Source organism: Tetrao urogallus (genome assembly GCF_951394365.1).
Source record: "Tetrao urogallus genome assembly, chromosome: 11".
NCBI classification, from domain to species: Eukaryota; Metazoa; Chordata; class Aves; order Galliformes; family Phasianidae; genus Tetrao; species Tetrao urogallus.
In genome coordinates, this window is record NC_136824.1 from 12342872 (window position 1) to 12363927 (window position 21056).

General features: G+C 34.9%; 1 protein-coding gene across 1 annotated transcript in view; it reads left to right on the forward strand.

Annotated features, from left to right (window-relative positions):
* The window catches only part of UNC13C (unc-13 homolog C), a gene marked incomplete at both ends in the record, with an annotated part of 119068 nt that overhangs the window by 47815 nt on the left and 50197 nt on the right, over window positions 1–21056 (forward strand). The window contains 7 exons of the mRNA XM_079541048.1: window positions 2933–3102; window positions 4666–4781; window positions 6163–6326; window positions 11668–11818; window positions 14364–14432; window positions 15765–15854; window positions 17168–17296. Coding sequence (XP_079397174.1) covers window positions 2933–3102; window positions 4666–4781; window positions 6163–6326; window positions 11668–11818; window positions 14364–14432; window positions 15765–15854; window positions 17168–17296 — 889 coding nt within the window. The remainder of the gene's footprint in view (window positions 1–2932; window positions 3103–4665; window positions 4782–6162; window positions 6327–11667; window positions 11819–14363; window positions 14433–15764; window positions 15855–17167; window positions 17297–21056) is intronic.

Here is a 21056-nt window from a genome sequence, read left to right on the forward strand (position 1 = left end):
TTTTTGTGTAACTGGATGATTATTTTATATTACTAATTCTATTTTGGTTTTCACTAGACTACCATTTGTCTCCAGTAAGCAGTTTTGTTGGATATCTGTTACCCTATTCAATGCACGAATACGTACGCTATTTGACTTAGATCAGTGAAAAGGTTTTTGTGAAGACAACAATTACCATCTGGACAAGATCTTGGTCATCACTAAACAGTTACAATTTGTCTAATGTCTGATATTGTTGAGATTTCCTCGTGGTATACTGCAAATGCCATTGAAGATACAAAATCCAATTGATTGTGTCTGGGAAGATTTCCAACAACTCTTAAGGGAGAAAAATTTATCTTTGTATGAACTAGATTGTTCCTGAGTTTTCTTACTGCTGTATGGCCAATCGTAATGAGAAAAAGTATCTTCTTGCCCTGAATGGCATTCAGGTAGGTTAGATGCAATGATAGTTGGTCTCCATTTTAGTCAGAGAAGCTGTTCAACTGCTTCATATTTCAGATATTTCATTCTAGAGTTTCTGATGAACTGAGACATTTAGGCAATTTCAGGCCTCCAGTTCGATGTTGTTTAGAATTCCCCTAAAGAGCAGTATTTGCACAGTTTAATAGATACAGCCAAAATTTCTGTGCTGATTGCTTGCAGAATTTCACTGTGATAGAATATTGGAACGTTATAGCAGTATCACTTTAGAATGGGGAAAAAAACTCTCTTAACAGAAAGTCTAAAGAATGTTCATCTCATTATATAGTGCTATACCTGAGAGGGTGTTTCTTTACAGGTAAGCAAATTACACAGAGAAAGCTCTGTAAGCTTAATGGTAAACCTTTCTGGAATCTAACTGTTGCGGGGTAGGCCAGTAGAAATAGGTGTTTATCCACCCAGCCTCTTTTTGCATCACAAGTCTGTACAAGTTTGCAGGCCTTGCATATGAACCTTGCAAAAAAACATAGAAGCAAAGCTGATTGATTAATAAGGGTTTAGAGAAGATGAACTTGTGAGCAAACACATAGGTAGCAATAGGTATCATCATGCTTCAATGATGGAAAAAAAATGTGATAAGGATGAAAGGATATCGGGGAAAAGTACATGATTCCTGACCATCTGAAATTCCTTAATCAGCTAAGTGTACATCAGAGGGAAATATATGCTGCAGCAGGAGAATAAAATATATTATTTGTAATGCCATTTAATGACTTTCTATATGTGTTACCTCCCCAAGAAACAAAATGGGAGCAAAACCTACTCATTAGCATAGATGTGGTGATTAGAGTCACGTAAGTGCCTCACCAGTGATAGATCTCCCTATATCACAGAAAATTCCTGTTTAAAGTTTAAACTGGATGCATAATTAAATGTGGTTCTGGACTGTGTCAATCAGTAATTCAAGGCTACACGTGAGGAACATCAGATGGTTTGATTCTGGGATTAGTCTGATTTCTTAACGTAAAAATGTTTAATTGATCCATCTTCATCTGTATTTTCCTATCTTATTCTGTCCTTGTTAATAACTTCTGAATTTTGCAGTCAGAAAAATTTTAGATTGCCTAATAGTGGTTCTGTCACATTCTCAGAAAAGCAAAAGACAGTCCAAGAGATGAGGTCCTAAGAGTGTCCTCGGTATGAACTCACCCTATAATAGACCCTAGGGAGTCCATATGAAGGGATAATTTATGAAAACCCCAATTATGGGAGAAGATTCAGTTTATGATTGCAGTTTGTTAGATGTCAGGAAAGGCAGTCATAAGACAAAAGGAAACCAGGCTTCATTAGTCTTGCTAATCACAGAATAATGTATTTTTTAATTACCAGAGATATCTTCAGTGTTAAAATTTGGAATATGGACAGGCACAAGTATTTCTGTGATTCTGAATGATGTCATAGTGAGATGTGAATACCATTTTTAGTGACTGATCAGCCCTGACAGTAATAATGACATTTAAAGCACTTTGTACTTCTAAAGCCTATTACTACTGCTAATTAATTCCTAGAACAAACCCTGAGGGGTGCCAGTTGGGAGATAAGTTATAGTATTACTGTTTTAATGCTGAAGTTGCTGAAATAGATCATTAAACAGTGTTAGAATTCAAACAAGAGCTCAAACTAATATCTTGAAGGTAGGTCTGAAAAAGTTTGTCCAGTTGGGAACTCTTGATGACAAGTGAACCACCTCACTCATCCAGAAGTCCAGAGATTTCTAACATCAGCTTAACTCATGAGAGTTTAATAAGCCACTTGAATTTGCAATTCTTTACTATACAACAGTCTGTCACCATCTCCTGATGATGGAAATGGAGACCTAGGATGACAGTAACATATCTTTTAAATAAAGCAGCGGTGGTGGTGGTTTGTGGTTGGTTGTTGGGTGGTTTTTTTTTTTTGCTTGGTTGGTTTAGTTTTTGGTGGGTTTTGCTGCTTTTTTTTTTTTCCTTTGTCTTTAGCCAAATTCATGCATGCTTTTTGGGCTTTTTCATTGCAAATTCAAAACTATTGTGCTGTGTATTAAAAATATTAGGATTTTCTCACATTTTTTATTATTACATTGTAGGCTACTACTTTTCTGGCCTACTAGAAGGACCACATAACATTTGTAAATAAAAAAACCCTATCTGACTTTAACATTCAGAAGGTGTTTTTAAAAGTATTGAGAAGTACGTATTGTAAGCATGCTAATAATTTCAACAAGAAGTTCATGACATTCATAAATGCAATCCTTAGGTATATGTGATTTATTCAAGTTAATCTCTTTACTTTCTACATGTAGTAATTCTACCTTTTTCCCTAGCAGTGTGCTATGGCCATCTGTTTCGCTGAATATTGCACTTGTAGGTATTCTATCACTTAAAATGTTTCTACAGAAGTCAAGCTCAATGAATAGCAGTACAAAAGTAATAACTGACTTATAGATTTTATTTTGTTGTTATTTTTACAGTGAATGCCATAATTCTACAGATAGAATAAAAGTGAGAGTATGGGATGAAGATGATGACATCAAATCTAGAGTAAAACAACATTTCAAAAAGGAGTCCGATGACTTCCTTGGGCAAACAATCATTGAAGTAAGAACACTGAGTGGAGAAATGGATGTGTGGTATAATTTAGGTATGATTCTTTTTGATTATTATTTTTTTTAAACAAATTTAGTACAATCTCAGCATCTGTGCCTTAGGGAATTCAAAATACACAGCTTTAGTACTGACATGCATGTTTTTAAATCCCAGATGTTACAGGTCAGTTTGAAAATTGTGGATCTTTTCTGAGTTTTGGTGAATTACAGAAATTGAGCTAGTCACAGCAACACCAAAGACAAATATTTGGTTTTAATAAAAGAGCAAAACTGTGTAAGAAAAGCCATCACTCCAGTCTAGTGTATTCGCAGCAGCATTGGCAAACATACGGTAAACAGTTCTATCAAGACGCATAGAAAATCCTAGCAAGTATTTTCCTTGTGCACTTTATTACATTTTTTATGCCTAATCACCTTTTATTTTCAACAGCTTTAGATCTGTCATTCTTCACAAAACTTATTTCATTCAGTTGTTTTGTATATCTGAAATATATTTACATGCAAAATCTTAAATTAATGCAATCTGCTGCAGAAGAGAACATTCCCTGATATCCTTACCAATGGTACTTTCTTGTCTGGTCAGGTCTTAAGTAGTATCATTCTTTGAACCAGAAATAAATTAATGAAAGTGTCTCAGAGTACATTCCCTTAATCTAAATCTAAGCACAAAGCTCTTGCTCAATTCTGAAAATCTTTGTGAGCCCTAAGTGTTCTATAATAGACCTTTAAAAGTTAATCTCCTATGTATAGTAGCAAAAGCATGTTAGAAATATTTTCCTTAACATTTCTTTCTATAAGAAACACGTTAGGTGAATTACATAATATACATTTCTGAAATTGTAAGTCATCTTTTGTAATTAGTGGTCCTTGTTTTCCTGGATAGCATTTCATTGCCCAGCAAAATAAATAAATAAATAAATAGGGATGTATCTGGAAATGTTTTTGTCTTCTTTACAATTACAGAAAAGTCTTGCTTTATTTCCTTTTTTATAATGAGGTTTGTTTTTATTAGAAACATGTCATCACGTTTTCCAAATGTTAACACTTCAAACATTTTGTTGGATTAAGCTGTTGTAAAGATTTATATAAATAATAAAACTTAGAAAAAGTCAATCAGTATCTGAAAAGAAATATCAGTAAATGGAATTTAACATTCTGAAAAAGACTGACAACTTTTAATCTGATACATGTACCTATTGACACAAAAGCAGTATATTGGTATCATATCACTCAGAGCGAAGAGGCGTGATTTTGTTTTTGACCATTTCAGATTTAGTCTTCAAAATTGGTGGCAGATATTAATAACTACAGTTGTTATTATTATTAGTTCATATACGAGATAGGCAATGGAAAATTGTTTGTATTGAAAAGACAAATGTGTTGCTTAAAGTGGTATGCAGCCTGCTTTGAATTTGGCAAATAAAAGAAGAAAAGATTCTTAATAACTTCATGTCCTGCTTTGTGGCTTTAAATCTATGGGACGTACTTAAAAGGTATTCTCTGTTCTCAACAGCAGGACTTTTTAGCTTTAAAATGAGTGTATTTTGTGTGACTGTATGTATACTTGATGGTTACTAATGTCATTTTTCTGCTTTCAGAAAAACGGACAGACAAATCAGCTGTCTCTGGTGCTCTTAGATTGAAAATCAATGTTGAAATAGAAGGAGAGGAGAAAGTTGCCCCATACCATGTGCAGTACACCTGTTTACATGAGGTATGTTGCAGAAGTTAAAGGAAGCAAGCTACATAGAAGTTAGTATTCAGTTGTTGCAGAGATAAGGAAAAAAAAGAGGTGAGAAAATATTAGAATGCTGATGCAAATAACTGCTCCTTCAGGACAAGTTCATTTTTGGTTTCTCTTTTTGTATCACTGATGGCATATCAAGGTTTGGAGTCAAAGATGGTGCAATGTAGCACTGTCAGATCATTCTGGCTAAAAGGAGTCAGAAGAGGAGATGAAGTCATGGAATTTTTTTTATAACAAACATGATTGCTAACATCAAGATGATACAACCATTTCTGCATACTACTGAGATATTACTATTAATTGAAAAGGACATAATTCCTGCTACAGTTATCCATAATTTGGAGATGGGGGGAATGAAGAAAAAAAAAACCAAACAAACAAGGAAGCACAGAAATTTGAATATTTTTTCACTGGCATAAATTGCTTTTATCAATAATGAAAAGCAAATCTTAACTGATTTGTATCTTTTAGAGATTCTCTTTGTATCTGATTCCTCTTGCCTTAAGCAGTGGTCCACACTGAAGTTTTATTCTAAATTTTTTGAGAACTTATAGCTAAAAGTTCATCACTAGTATGCATCTGCAAAATGCTGTTGTTCACCATGTGTAAAACTGAATTTTTACAGCGTTTGTGCCCACAGATATTCTTGTTCTTGTAGAATAATCCCCAAAACTCTTATGAACTAATTTGAACATTTTAAATTATTTCAAAGTTTTAAGACTTGGTTTGTTGTTTGGGGTTTGTTTGTTTTCCAGTGAAAGCAGACAGGAAATCGAATCTGCAGTTTATGGACACTTACAGAGTTCAGTAATCTGAAAAGCATTCCATGACTTTGCCTCTAAATAAAATAACAGGTTTGGCTTACAGTTTGCTAAACTTGAACATTATTGCACATGTTTCAGTGCTTCAGTGGCTTCTTCCATATTTCTAATTGTTTCCCTGCAGCATATTTTTTTAAATTGTGAATTTGAAATTTAAAGTTACAAATCCAATTCCTGTTGAAAGACTCCCCAGTGAGCATTATAACATCAGGATTAGCAAGGGCATTTAGGAGAGGAGTTTCTGCACTATTTTATGTTGCAGTCTCTCTGTGCCAGTTCTCTGAGGTGACCTTATGTCAAGAAGATAGATCAAAGTGCTGAATCATGGGCCTGCACTACAAGAGTTCAACAAAAGCATTTAGTGTCTTGGGTATTTTGTTTGCCAAATGATGGTTCATTGATGCCAGCCTTCAAAGGAAAAAAATAAAAATCTAAGTGAATGAGCATATGGCTGATTATATATAATATACTTATAGAATGTCATTTAAAAACTTCATATTCCTATTTGAAAAATTTCTTGCATTTAGAATCTATTCCACTACTTGACAGAAGTTAAATCTAATGGTGTGGTAAAAATCCCTGAAGTTAAAGGTGATGATGCCTGGAAGGTGTACTTCGATGCTGCTGCACAAGAAATTGTAGATGAATTTGCGATGCGTTATGGAATTGAATATATTTATCAAGCTATGACGTAAGTATTTTCATGTTTGTCTTTTTTTTCGTTTTACTCTACTGTCAAGAACGTGTTTGAGGGAACTGATGAGTTCCAAGACTTTGTGACTCTGTTTTCCATTTCACGCTTGTTCTTGAATTTGAATTCTGACTGTCCTTTGTGCCCCTCTGACTCACTGAAAGGCTGCTTAGCTGCACCAGCATTGCGATATTTTATAAGCATTTTATAAACTATTACTGGTATTATCACTAATGCATTACTTAATCCTTATGATATTGAGCAAGGATCAGGGAGACTTCACCTTCCTTAACTGGGATTGGGTTACTTTGCTAGCTAGAACAGAGTCTATCAAGCTGTGTACCCCTCCCCAGGAATACAAAAATTATTTACAGAATGCCAGCAATGGATATAGTAACCTTCCATATCAAATGTAAATAACTAATGCAAACTGCTTTTAATGGTATTAGAACATATCTCTACATCCTTCACATTGAAGTAGCTATGATTACTTTAGAACACAGCACTTCTGAGCTTATTTGGAAGCCTGGGGATACAAAAGCTATATCATACAATCTTGACTTGTCCAGAGGAGAGTTTTCTGGTGAAAAGGACTACGTTCTGCTCCTATTGCAACTGTAGGAAAGCAGAGGGCTCCAAATGAGTACATTATGACTACAGAAAGCTGACAAGGAACTTTTAATTGGAATATTTATTTTGTTTCTTCCATCACTTTACAGTCCAACCTAAAAATATGATCCTCTTCTGTAGTATGAAGGTACATAAACACAGAAAGTTTTCTTTTTGTTGCAAGATATAAGGACAAAATCTGGTATTGCAATGAACGTGTCCTTCACTTCATTGTGAGTTACTGTATTGTACATCTAATAGGAAAGTAGAGGTGTCTTTGCAATATATACTTGTTTAATGGTCTTCCTCCAAAGATCTCAAACAACTTTTCACAGAAGAATTTAATTAAGCCTAACTCTTCTCATGTGGTACTGTATATTCACACTACATATGGAGGAACACATGCAATAAGTTTCGTGAATAGAAATTGGAATTTCTAATTCCATATTCTTTGCTTTGTTTGATTTTTCATGTTTGCCTTTCCATCAGGCATGTATGTCTTTATATCTTATATTTGTAGATTACTGGACTGTGCAAATCAATCCAAAATATGTCTCAATTATGTTGATGTTCTCCTTTGGACACTGTACCCCAGTAATACCTTAGGATGAATTGAAGTATGATTGAATCCTGATGTTAGAGACAGACAAGCCACATTTTTACCAGAAAAAATGCAGACAGTTCTTTCCTGAAGGATGCCCAATTAGAAAGACTTATTCTCATTTCAAGATACAGCTATCAAGATATATAACTATCCCCTTTCTAAACAAGGAAATCCAAATGTGGAATTCATGTGAAAGAAAAAAACAATCATTAACCCAAACCAAAAACTAAGGTAAAACAAAAAGGCTGTTCGTGTTGCTACAACTGAAGCTCTTTGAAAAAAATTGACTTTATAGGTTCTATAATTCACCTTTTATTTTTAAAATCAGTTTATTTTTTTTCAGTTGGATAAAGAGATGAAAAATGATTGGGTTGGAAGAAGAAAATTTATTTATTCTTCTAGCAGCCAAATAAGAATAGTTAGCTATGCTAATGTTATGCATATACATGAATTCAGAAGAAAATGAAAATGAAAATAGGTACAATAGAAAACAGATGAAAAAAGCAACATATCAGTGATCCAAATGGCCTCTGTTTTGATGACTCCAGTGATGGGTGTAATTTATGTTGTGATTATGATGTCTTGAAGGAGTCATACTGGAAGTTTTTTTACCTACTCATATTAAGTAACGAGGAAGAATTTATTTTCTATCGTTCCTCTTCCAGTGTAATTTATTTCTCTTTGGAAGACAAGAAACAGGGTACATATTGAAATGGTTTTGACTAGATAATGAAAGTATACATAGCATCACCATCCTAGATCTACTCTGTAGTAGAGTCAAGTGCAGTGAAAGCTCAATTTTATCTTGCTGGCAAGTCACTACAGGAAGCTTCAGTGCTTCTGAATCAGCAACATTTTTCTTATTCTGGAAAGTTGATAGGCATTAACTATGCCATCTTGTTTTCCAAAAGGCACACAAATCATCAGTTGAAGTAATTTTCATTGATAGCTTTTGCTTACAAGCAGTGTGTGTTAATGAGCCTTATTTCTTTGCCTGTTCACACTACCAGAAGTACTGGAAGACTCCCAGGCAGTGAGGGATCATCAGGAATCGGCATAGTAAGAAAGTTGCAAGATAAAGCTGGCAGACCTGAATTAAAATATATGACTCTGGGTTAAACAATGCAATATAAACTCTAAAATATGTGATGCTTGGTAATGTTTGCTGTGATATACGTGCCCATTGGAAAGAGTTATTACTCATGCTACTGGTTGCTGTTTTCAGAGATTGACAAAGACAAGCAAGGAATTTCCTTGATGTATTTTTTAATTTATTTCAGCAAGCAGAAACAAGCTTTCAGATTTCTTACCTGGTTTACCAGCACTCTCAGAGTTATGGCCATTCTTAAGTGTCATAAATGTAATAGGCTCTATGAACTTTACAGATTTTATTTAATGACACAAATAAAAAATTCACGTAACCTTGACAGTGATGTTGTCATCAATATCACTAATCAAATTACTGGTGAAATGGAGTAGTGATCTAAATAATGATGTTTATAAACAAAATTATATTTATGGGTTTAATTTTTCGTTACAACAAATAAATATAATTTGATTCTATTTTCAAGATAGGAGCTCAAACCAGGTGTTGGATAGTTCAGTGTGTGTATTCATTAGAAGAACCTGCAGAAGTGACCTCACTAAACTCAAAATGTTGACACAAACAATATTTCCACAGTCTGTGTTGTCTCCTGGGGACAGTTATCATAATGGATTTTCCTATAGCAACTGCTGGTGATTCCCTTGAGCAGAGCATATGCTAGAAGTACAATTCCTAAGGGTGAATAATTACTGCCTTCATATCTCCAGCTTAAGGTTTTTCATGTACTGTGGATCTTTAGGTCTATTACAAAGTTTTTTGAAATTGTAAGTCAGTTTTAAAATCATATGTTAATTATTTTGGTGTCAATTAAAAAAAAAATAGAAAAAAAGAAAAAGAAAAAGATCATCAAAGGATTGTAGCAATTGGAAGGGACCTCTGGAGATCATCTAGCCCAATCTGCCAAAGCAGGTTCCCTACAGTGGGTTCCACAGGAAAACATCCAAGCAAGTTCTGAGTGTCTCCAGAGAAGTAGACTCCACAATCTCCGTAGACAGCCTGTTCCAGTGCTCTGTCACCCTTGCAGTAAAGAAGTTTTTCCTTTTCTTCATGTGGAACTACTTATGTTCCAGTTTGTGCCAATTTCCCTTATATCAGCATCGCTGAAATGAGCCTGGCCCCATCCAATTCATTCCAGTCAACTGCGTATTTATAAGCACCGGTAAGATCCCTTCTCATCCTTCCCCAGGCTGAACAGCCCCAGGTCTCTCAGCCCTTCTTCATAAGGGAGATGCTTCCAAGCCCCTCCTAATCTCTGTTGCTATTTACTGCTCTCTCTAGAAGTTTCCTATTCCTTTCCTACCTGTTCAGGTCCCTCAGAATGGCAGCACAGCCTTATGCGTCAGCCACTCCTCCCAGTTTTGTATCATCAGCAAACTTGCTGGGGGTGAAGCATGTGTCTCTATGTATATTTCTCAAAATTCATGTGATGAATAGATCTGGTGACATTTCTTTTACCTTTAATTTTACCTGTAACTGGGGAATATCACCTAGTATCACTATTTTATACAAAGGAAATTGTTTTTCCAATTGCTTATAGTAAACATGTGATCTGCTGAAAGATTTTCTTAATTAGATAGCTGGGTTCCTTTTTTTAAGATTCATACTGCAGTATTTAAAAGCACTTCAGAAAAGCACTGGCAATTAATGAAATGTTTGGTATTATTCCAGTCAGCTGGGAATGTTGACTTCTATTACCTGCTCATGTGATTGATTTGTTGTGGAGACGAGCAGTTTCCTGGAATTTCATAAAATTTGGGTAATAGCAGCTAAAGATATACCTTAAAGGAATGCTGAGAAATGTTTGCAAAACACTTTGAATGTGACCAGGACAATATGAAATTTACACATCAATACAGATCATCATATTGATATAATTCTGAGCCTGTGATCTATAAGCTGAACATGAAAGTATTCCAGTGAGTCTAATGCTAGAGAAAGCCCAGGGAGTTGGTCTCCTGTCTTGGCCTCAAAATGTTTCAGATAGAAAGGAACCTCTCAAATACACACTGAAGCCGTAGATTCTCTTACATATGAAGCCTGCCTCTTCTACCTCCCAGCTGGAGCTCTTTCCTTCCAGACTCTTTGCCCAGTCAGATAAACTAGAAAATCCAGCAATTATTCACCTTCTTAGTCTAGCTTTGGGAGGGATTAAGGCCTTGATTCATCACACTATCCCTTTCTGCTGTAATCTTATTTCCTTAACCATTCCAAGATTTTGGACAAAAATGAGTATGAATACTTGGATTTTCTTTAGATGTTTGTATATATGTAATTAATGACTCATTCTTTTTTCTTGAAAGTTGATTTAAATTATGAGAGGATTTATCATGAGATGCAAAAATGTTTGAAAATTACAATTTTCCAGCCAGTTGCATTTCAATTACAGAATAAATTGCTTTCATCTTTACAGTAAATTACCTCATGGATCACACATGCTCTTAAGTACTCATTGGTTATTACATCCAGAATGAGTTCAAGACTTGTCCTATATTGAGCACAGAGATCGTCTAGCTGTAGTGATGGATGGATGCGTTTAGCATCACTTTTATCTTGCCAGTAGTTGATTATACCTAGAATGTCTTTGTATGTCTTCAGATATGCAAGTTCTGTTAGAGGTCCCATTGACAAAGAATATTGTGGAGAATAGGTTGATCAGTGATTTTATAGAGCCCATTTATGATATTTAGGTACTGAATGGAAGATAGCAGCTATCAGGTTTATTAATGAAGGTTGATTCATGAGCCTGGACATCTGCAGAGTTTTGGAATTTTCTTTTTTTTTAATGGGTATGTGACCTAGCACAGATTTCTGAAGTAAAATTTGCAATTTAGATGTCTCATTGTGAAGTAAATGGAAGTGTTGGAGAGGGCTTAGTTTAGAGCAATGTGAGGTACTGGCAGCCCAGAGCATATTTTTAAGCTCATTTCTGAATCTGTAATGAATGCAACTGAAAAGAAATTATAATGACAGAAAGTGCAGACTCCTTGCCACCTTTAATAACTGTCAGTTTGTTTGAATTATAGGCACTTCTCCTGCCTGTCTTCTAAATATATGTGCCCTGGTGTTCCAGCAGTTATGAGTACATTGTTGGCCAATATAAATGCTTTCTATGCTCATACTACAGCAACAACAAATGTATCTGCCTCAGACAGGTTTGCAGCTACTAACTTTGGGGTAAGTAGACTTCTTTTTTAATAGAATAGTAACCCTTACTTTGCAATATATGATAAAATAACAATTTCTGAATTCTAATTTTAAAAAAGTTGCTCATTTAAAAGAATGAGTTGCTGTATGCTTTCAAAGATTTTACCAAGTCTTTATAATCAATCACTATTAAATCTGTGGAAGGTAGGGTATAAATCATCTACTGTATACGTATAGAACTAAAATGTTTATCAATCAGCTTTACTTTTTTATTGCAGTGGGTCCTACAGACTATAAAAACTGCATAAGCTAAGTACAGTTTGCAGTTGCTTGCTGGGTATGTCATTAGCAAATTCATTAACCTAAAAGACCCAGGCATAAATAATTGTAGATAATAACCTATAGATAGATAGATAGATAGATATCCATTGTTACAGACATATATTTTATGAAATAGTGCTGAATTGACCAAGCCCTGGCTTTAGGCATCAGAATTTTAGGCAGAATTTCAGACTCTAACGTGGTAGCACTTTGTTGTCATTGTTAACTCTCCTTGTGTGGACTTATATTTCACACTGGAAATATAAATGATTTTTAAAAAAGAAATTCACAATATATTCTAATCTACTTCCCTCCCTTCACCGTGGGTGTGAGAGCAGGAAGGAGGAGGATTAATTCAAGGGTGATGCTTACATATCTGCTGTTAAACGTGATATGGTCAGTGGTTGTGTATGAACACAATTTGATACTAAAAAATGAATTCCTGCTCACCTTCCTCTTTTACTTGTATAGCTAATATCCAAGACATTCATAAATTAACATTATATATGAAAGTTTCCTTAAATACTGTTTATGAATGTTTATGAACATAAAATCAAATACTAAGCAATTAAAAATAACTGAGTATGAATTATAATGATATGAAGTAGTGTCAGAGGTAGTGAAGCTCTTTCATATTTTAAGGTTCGCTATGAAATGTGAGTATTAAGTTTCCTCTATATGTATTATGAAAATCAGGATATTTATTATTTAATTACTGGAATATTGCTCTGTACTTATTCTAGTTTGTATAAACTAATTGATGGCATACTGTGGAATGAATCTACATCTTTTTGAAACAAGACAACTCGCTCCATGCTTGAGCTCTATTAGACTTTTGACTTTTATCCAGCTTTTGAAATGTAGACTGTTTCATTGCGTTTTCCACTCTTTCCTTCCATTTTGCTAATGATCTGAATTACTTTTTTTCATCCTCAGATTGGAGAGAGATTAAATCCTCTCTCTGATGTTAATGCCAGTGTTTACCTTTGACACAATTTCCAATGCAATTCATGGTTCAGCAGATGGATAGAAAGACAGAGTAGTAAGCATCACTAACAGAGATTTTTGAGATCTTTCTTTAAAAAATTGGCTTATAAGCAAAAAGTTATTTTACTGTCTTGTTCAAAAGGCGTTTGTTAGTGGATAGCTGCACATCATTCATCAAGAACATCTCATTTCAAGACCTTAGGCTACAGCTGGGAAGGATTTGGCTGACGGAATACTTTAGTGCAGATTTATACCATGACAGAAAAAAATCCTTTTGATTGATCCCTTAAGGGAACCATGCCACATTGGTGGCTTTAGGTGTAGGTTAGTGTTCCACTGAGGGATAGGAGGGATAGTGCACAAAGGGCTCTGTTTTATTATTAGTGCATATCCTATTTCACAGGTAGCATTATGAGAGCTATTGGTTTTCACTACTTCCAACATTCTGCTGCTTTTGCATATGTTGGTAAGAATTTATGCACTGCATTGATGTATGTTCTAATATGAAGAACAGCAATTAAAAACTCTCATTAATATTGCTTGGGAATGGCACAGATTAGGTGGTTATCTCATAGCAAAATGCTTTCACCACAACTCATCTATGACGATGACAAGGTAATCTTAATGTTTAAAATGTAACGGCATAGATTACTTGGTTTATTCTTCCAAAAGCCACTGTTTCTGAATTGTTTATTTTCAATCATACTTTTACTTCAAATTCTTTTGTAAATGAACATCATTTCTTACGTGGGAAGAGGAAGTCATTTCTTCAAGAGTATGAGTAATTGCAAGGCAAATATAAAAAGTTTAAGAAGCTCATCTGTTTCAGTAAGCCCTGATAACATAGCTGAAAACTTTGGATTTTTGTCACAGACAGCAGACGACATTTTTCAGTTCTTAGGTGGTTTGTCTGGGTTATTTAACAGTGTGTCAGAAAGGTAAATACTGTACAGGAAATCCTCCTTCATCTCTGTAATGCATTGCATGGCAGCACAGTGTTGAATGCGTACAAGGTAAATGGCAATACAAAATAAAAGCAAAAGCACAGTAGTAAAAGATGCGTTGCCTGCCTCAAAGCCCAGATATATTGGACAGTACTCTTATATGAAAGAATGGAAAATAATCTATCTTTCAAATGAATTAAGAATATAAACAGATTAAATGATTTCTTAGAAATTTGAAAAGAAAAAAATTGAGTTGTAATTTTACCCTTGTTTACAAAAATGTGCTAGTTCTTATGCAAAGTATTCTCATTTTCATTTTACAGAGGGAAAAGTTCATTAAACTTCTGGATCAATTGCATAATTCTCTGAGGATTGATTTATCTAAATATAGGGTAAGTTTATCATATTTTACCTAGATGACCCAAATGTGTTTTCCTACAAACATCCTTGTGCACTTTATCTGCTTTAAAGAGGTTTTAGAGATTAATTCTTCCTGTGATATAGGAGCTATAAAAGAGTGCTAATAGAAGACCCCAAATTCTTAAGATCAAAACCTGCAGTGTTTAAGCATTTTAACTATTTTTCCAATTTGATTTTTTTTTTTTCCCCAAAAGCTACTAAAGAAAGTCAGGGGATGAGCAGACATTCAGGAAAGTATAGGATTCAATGACTTCAGTAAGTTAATTCACCATTTAATTCAACTGGGATTTACCTTTCACTGATGTACTGTAAATTGCAGTTATTGATGGATTTATTTTGAGAGGTGCTACAGCCACCGAGATTAGATCCTAGGAACGCTGAGAGTTGACTCTTCATTTTTCTAGATGATAGGAATCCTAATTTTACTTATGTGTTATAGAAGTTCTTTCCACTGAGTTGTGCCCAAACCCATCCTTCTCTGGAAAGAGGCAGGCATGAAAACCTGCCACTTATCATACCATTCTTTCTCTATCTCCATGTCACTGGATCATGATGTTTTTTAATGAACAGTTATTTCATATATTAATTAATAAGGACTCCACCAGCTTAGCTCTCCTTTCAAATTCTAGGAATGGCAGCACAAAGCTCAGGATTGTCTTTGTTCAATCTGGCTTGCTTTTAAAATGGAAAGATGGAGAGAATATTTAAAAGAACCCTAAGGCATGAGAGATCATAGAAGCTGCATATACTCTGTGTTTAAGACCTAACCCTTTGCAGTTAACTGAGTTATTTTAATGTTGAAGAATGTTATTCAGGTTATACTGGGGCATAAAGATGTTTGGCTGATGTTTCATTATCATGAATCCTTTTAAGTAACAGTACTTACCATCAATCTTCCTGCAAACCTAAAGATCACAGCATAAATTTCATGAATGATTCCTTCAGTAAGCTTACTGAATCTATGGTCACCAGTGAATTGTATGCTGCGCAAAATGCATGAATGATTTTCATTAGCAACACTTCCCCCAATTTCTTGTTGTATTTTTATTATTAATGTTTTGAAGTCATCACAGTAATTTAAATAATTCATATTACAGACTCAGTAGTACTATCAGAAGTGCTCCTATTCATGTGAAAGGAGGTATTTATTCCTAGCTTCCTCACAGGCAGAATTAAGGCAGCAGTGAACATTTCTAATCCTTCCAAGCATCACTTTTCTTTTTCCAGATAATTTTTTTTCCTAGTTTTTCAATTATCTTACCTTCAACTTCCGTTTCACAATTCCTCTCTTCCTCACTCACCAGGATAACTTTCCTGCCAGCAATTCTGAAAGACTTCAAGATCTGAAATCAACTGTGGACCTTCTTACCAGCATCACTTTCTTTCGAATGAAGGTATTGTCCTTTATTTGCACTTCAATTATCTAGAAAGCTAGTATTATAATTCTCTTGATCATTTCTTAATCAATTCATCTCCTGCAGTTTTTCAATCTCTCGATTTCCCAAGATCACTGTTGTAAACATTAGCAGATCACACTAACAATGTGGTAAAAATAAACCCATTCTCTTTGAAAAATTTTCAGCTACCTTTTCCCTTCCTAATAATTACTTTACATGTTCTGAAGGAAACAAAACTAACAACAATTAAAAACAACATTTTAATTAAAGTCAAGACAAATAAAGGAAAATCAATTTCCTTAAGAACGTGAATCATCCAGACTGTGTTCCTAGTAACATCACGTGTGAAATAGAGAAACATATCTGATAACTCTTATTTCTTTCGTCAATTTAGAGATTCAGATCTAAGTGATAGAGTTTAGAATGAAGAGTGTCAAATTGATATTACTGGATGGGAATACTGAAACACTAAACGAACTTTGTAACAACAGATTGTGATTTCACTGTGTTAGGCACAACATAAGGAGAATTAAAATGACTAATTAAATTGGAATTCAGATTAATGTTTCCTAAAGTGGAGTAAAAAGCTAGAGTTTTTGCTGTAAAAAAGTGAAAAGCAATTGGGCTGGTATTCAGAGAAAATCACATAATCAAGGGCCTAATGTTATCTTAAAGAGGAAAATTTTAAGGGAAAGAAGGAAAAATCAATCAAAAAGAGGAAAATCAAGGGAGCACATAAACAGGAGGGGGAATGGCTGTTTACAAGGGTGTATAGTGACAGGACAAGAGGGAATGGTTTTAAACCGAGACGGGGAGGTTTAGGCTAGATATTAGGAGAAAGTTTTTCACACAGAGGGTGGTGAGGCACTGGAACAGGTTGCCCAAGGAGGTTTGTGCATGCCTGGAGGCATTCAAGGCCAGGCTGGATGTGGCTCTGGGCAGCCTGGTTTGGTGGTTGGCAACCCTGCACATAGCAGGGGGTTGGAACTAGGTGGTCATTGTGGTCCTTTTCAACCCAAGCCATTCTATGATGATATTATGATGTTTAACCTTGGGTATGGATGTTTCTTCCATTCTATGAATAATTTCATTCAAATAACATGTGGTGATATCACTTATTTGCTTAGCTGAAGTATGCTTTAATGCATCTTTAAATTTAGATCAGTGTGAAGTCAATGTGAGTTAATACATTATCATTACTGTATTTCAACACTTGTGTTCTTGTATTTCAAAACCACATTCATTGCAACATTCGGATTTTCTCTATTCCACCTGATTCTGAAATTGTCATTTATGAAATGTTTTCTTAGGTCCTTGAATTACAGAGCCCACCTCGAGCCAGTACTGTGGTGAAAGACTGTGTGAGAGCCTGCCTGGACTCAACATACAAATACATATTTGACAATTGCTATGATCTTTATTCCCAATTAATAGACCAGGTAAGGCTCCATGCTTCACTCAGTCATTCCGGTTGGCTTACAGTAAGTAAATACACAAAATCCCTGCATTGTCTGATATGAAAGCACTTGAGTTATTTTATTTTCATGAAAAAGAGCATAATATAATAAATAAATCCGCAGACAAATGTGAACTCTTAAATGGTTTGCAAGATGAGTTTCAAAATGAAAATGTCAGCCTATAAATTAGACTTCCCATTGGACACAGCTATAAAATCGTCCAATGACTTTAGGGAAGATGAAATTTAATTGCTTACTGTTCATTTATGATTCGTAATTGGAAAATAATTTTTAAAAATTCAATATTGCACTTCAGTGGTTGTAGGAAAGAGGTATTATACTCTGTGGAAAATAATATACTGCCTTTCCAGGTTAGTATTTTATCACCTGTGATGCATACTTTGATTCAGGCTTTAGAAGCAGAGGATAATCATGTAACATTTCTAAATAATAGTCTATCAGGGTGAGCTTTCCATGCAAAGTAATTACAGCATTTGTCATGTTCAAATGCCATGCAAAAGCCTCAAAAATGCTTTTTTTCTATAACACTGACAGAATTTATTCTATAAATAATGCTAAAATAAGGAAATTTGCAGAATTAAGCTACTGTCTAAAAGGAGCATCACTGCTTTATCACATTACCTCCTGTTCACTAGCTTTGCCTTCTGGGTGATACACTGGAAAAATGGTATTTTGGTGACTACTGTCTTGGAAATGATGAGTTATGTTGTTAGGCAAATACACATTTGCTGTGTAGTGTATCATAAATAAAAACATTTATACTACATGATATGAGACATGAAATTTAATTTGAAAGCACATCTCAACTGAATTAAAAAGCTGAATACCTGCATTCTAGAAGAGGAAATACAGGCCATCCGTTCTACTTTATCAAATGAAAATGTTTTTTCTAATGTTGGATTCCGAACACATGAGAAGCTTATCTCTAGTTTTCAAACTTTTAGTGTAAGAAACTCCAACCAACACCTGTAGGCAGAACTCTTCTAGGAAATCAATTGTATTTATTCAGCTGTAGCAATGACTGTCCAATAAATACAAAATTCAGTAACTTTAAGGCTTTGTGATTCTGCAGAAGCATCAAATCACACTAAATAAGAAATCTCTGAAAGGTGATTTGTCATAGGCTCATATTGATTTTTGCTGCTGGGTAACAGGAAACAGTTAAATTATTTGAATTTCTAAGTGCCTGAAATTTATCTTGCTGCAGCTACCTTGATACTACTGAAAACAGATGCATATTGTAGGTATTAAACAATGTAAAGTACAAACTATATGTATTGCTTTTATAACAGTACAAATGATTACACAAGTTATTTGTCTTTTTCCCCTATTTTTCATACAGCTTTCTTTTTGTACTGTGGTTAATGAATTATTGCAGAAGGAAGTTTTCTACAGAATTCCTTGGGGGCTTTTTATTTGTTTGTTTGTACAGAGATTAATTACATTTATTTTATTCAATTTTCTGGAGAAGAAAAGTTAAATAAACATAGGAGGAGAAAGGGATTGTATAAAGAAAGTCTGTAGGGAGAGGGGGGGGAGGGCAATGATAGTCAGGCACTCCTGAAACTAACCTGACTTAGCACGTTTTCATTAGCTTTATCTTTGAGAAGAAGGGATGTGTAAGGCTTCCCACTTTCCTGCATGCATTTTTGTTGCTTTTATACTTCTGCATTTCATTTCTTCTCCATGAGACACCATTTTTTTCTTGTTCTTATGTTATACTTTCATCATGCAGAATTGTTTTAAAATTGTTGTCTGTTTTCTTCTAAAGGATGTTTGTTCTTTGTTCCTGTGATAACCTTGAAAAAGAGCATGTTTAGTCAAAGAGCACTAACCTGCTAATTATGAGCACAGGCTGGTGATTTTAATTTTATCCATTTTACTCACATGGCTGCAGGTAGCACAGCACCCATTTCTGCAGGCAACTTTTACCCCCAAATAATCAAGAAGCACACTCTGAAGGGTTCATGTATACATTTATTCTCCAACAGAACGTACTGCAAGCTGAAGACCATTGTGAATCAGTGGGAGCAGCAACTTCAAGCATCACATCTATTTGCCTTACCAACAGCTCTGGTGTTGTTTTGTTTGGTTTTTTTTGCTAACATTTACTTTGCAGCAATTTGAATTTGCTTGTTAAACATAGTATGGGCAATTGCTAGCCTGGATATTGATAAGTCTGCAGAGCTTATCAGCAAAAACTTGAGTTAACAGGTAAATGTGGAATACGATATAATCTTCTGCACAGCACTGCAAAACCTACAGTAGCAGATAGTCTAAAATGCAAGGATGTTGTAGACTGCTTTGGTGGAGAATGTAAAGCAGGTTTAAATTGATGTCTCTCTCCAGATTAGCTTTTTAGAACAGAAGGATGAGTGAGGCCTTGTTACATTATTCATGTCTTACATAATTATTTTGACATCCTGTACTTACTGATAGAATGGTATGAAGTCCTTAAAATAATAATAATAGTCTGCAAATATTCACTCAGCTGCAAAAACAAATTAACTGCAGCTTCCTCATAGTGACATACCTCGTCTGCTCCCTTTCAGCAAGTATCCAGCAGGTGAGTTTGTATGTCAAAAATTTTTGAAGGCAAGTGTCAAACTATAAACTGATAATAACCGAGCAAATGTGGGAATTTTAGTGAAAATTAGAAGAAAGTACAATATAAACTGAATAAATAGACTATATACAAAATAACTCATCAGAAATCAAACAGTCGCATGCAATCTTAACTGAGAGGAAAAGTTTCTGTTTCATGGCAGGTGGTAGGTAACTGAGGAAATTTAATTAATTAGCTTTAGTAAAGAAATTAATAAGATGATTCAGATTAGAGCCTAAATTCTGCATCAGCTCTAGAGTAGTACTCATTGTCCTCTTACTGTTTGCCATCAATACATCTGCACACAGAACAGCTGCTAAATACAGTTTGTTGGAATCCAGAGCTTTGAAGGATTTCTGGTGAATCAAGGCATATTGCAGACAGATTTGTGGTACTGCAAATATCATCATGAAGCAGAAAACAATAATGTAATTAATATTTTATTAGCATTATTTCAAAAACCTTTATTCCAGTTACCATAGATTTCATCATTGAGCCTTCTTCATTAACCATTCTCTTATCTCTGCTTGCTTTCCTGTTCAATGGAGGCCTCCTCCAAAAGGAAACTGAGTTGATGGTAGCATGGTGGGGAGCAAAGGAGGCTCACGTTTTAGCTGCACAGCTGAGATTTGAGCTGTGAGGAGTGAGAGCTGAAACCAATGAACCCCAAAGCAACAAGACATGGTTTGTATATAGGCCACCACCTGCTCTCACTCAGGGGAAAGACTGGCAGCTGCTGTCTTGCTGAAGCCCACTGCAGGCTTGGAGCTTTACAGTGCTTCACTTCTTGCCTGAATCATCCTGTAGACAGCATTACCGTTACTTAAACAGTAGTATTTCCATCTGCACAGAAGTGGTAGGTTCCTGCACATTATACTACTATGTGTGCAACCCATGTTAATCACCTCCTACATTTGCCCTTCTCTACAACCTGAAATTCTCAAAGGCACAGTATTACTAGAAAATATGCTGTCTGAACATGTGTAATTCTCTGATTGTAGAATGAAAATGAAATAAATGTTGTAAAAGAGGATGGTTAGGGTGGGGATTGGAGAGTTTCCACTGCAAGAGGAATGAGCAGAAAATCACTGAATATGCTCAGCAATCTTTGCTTCC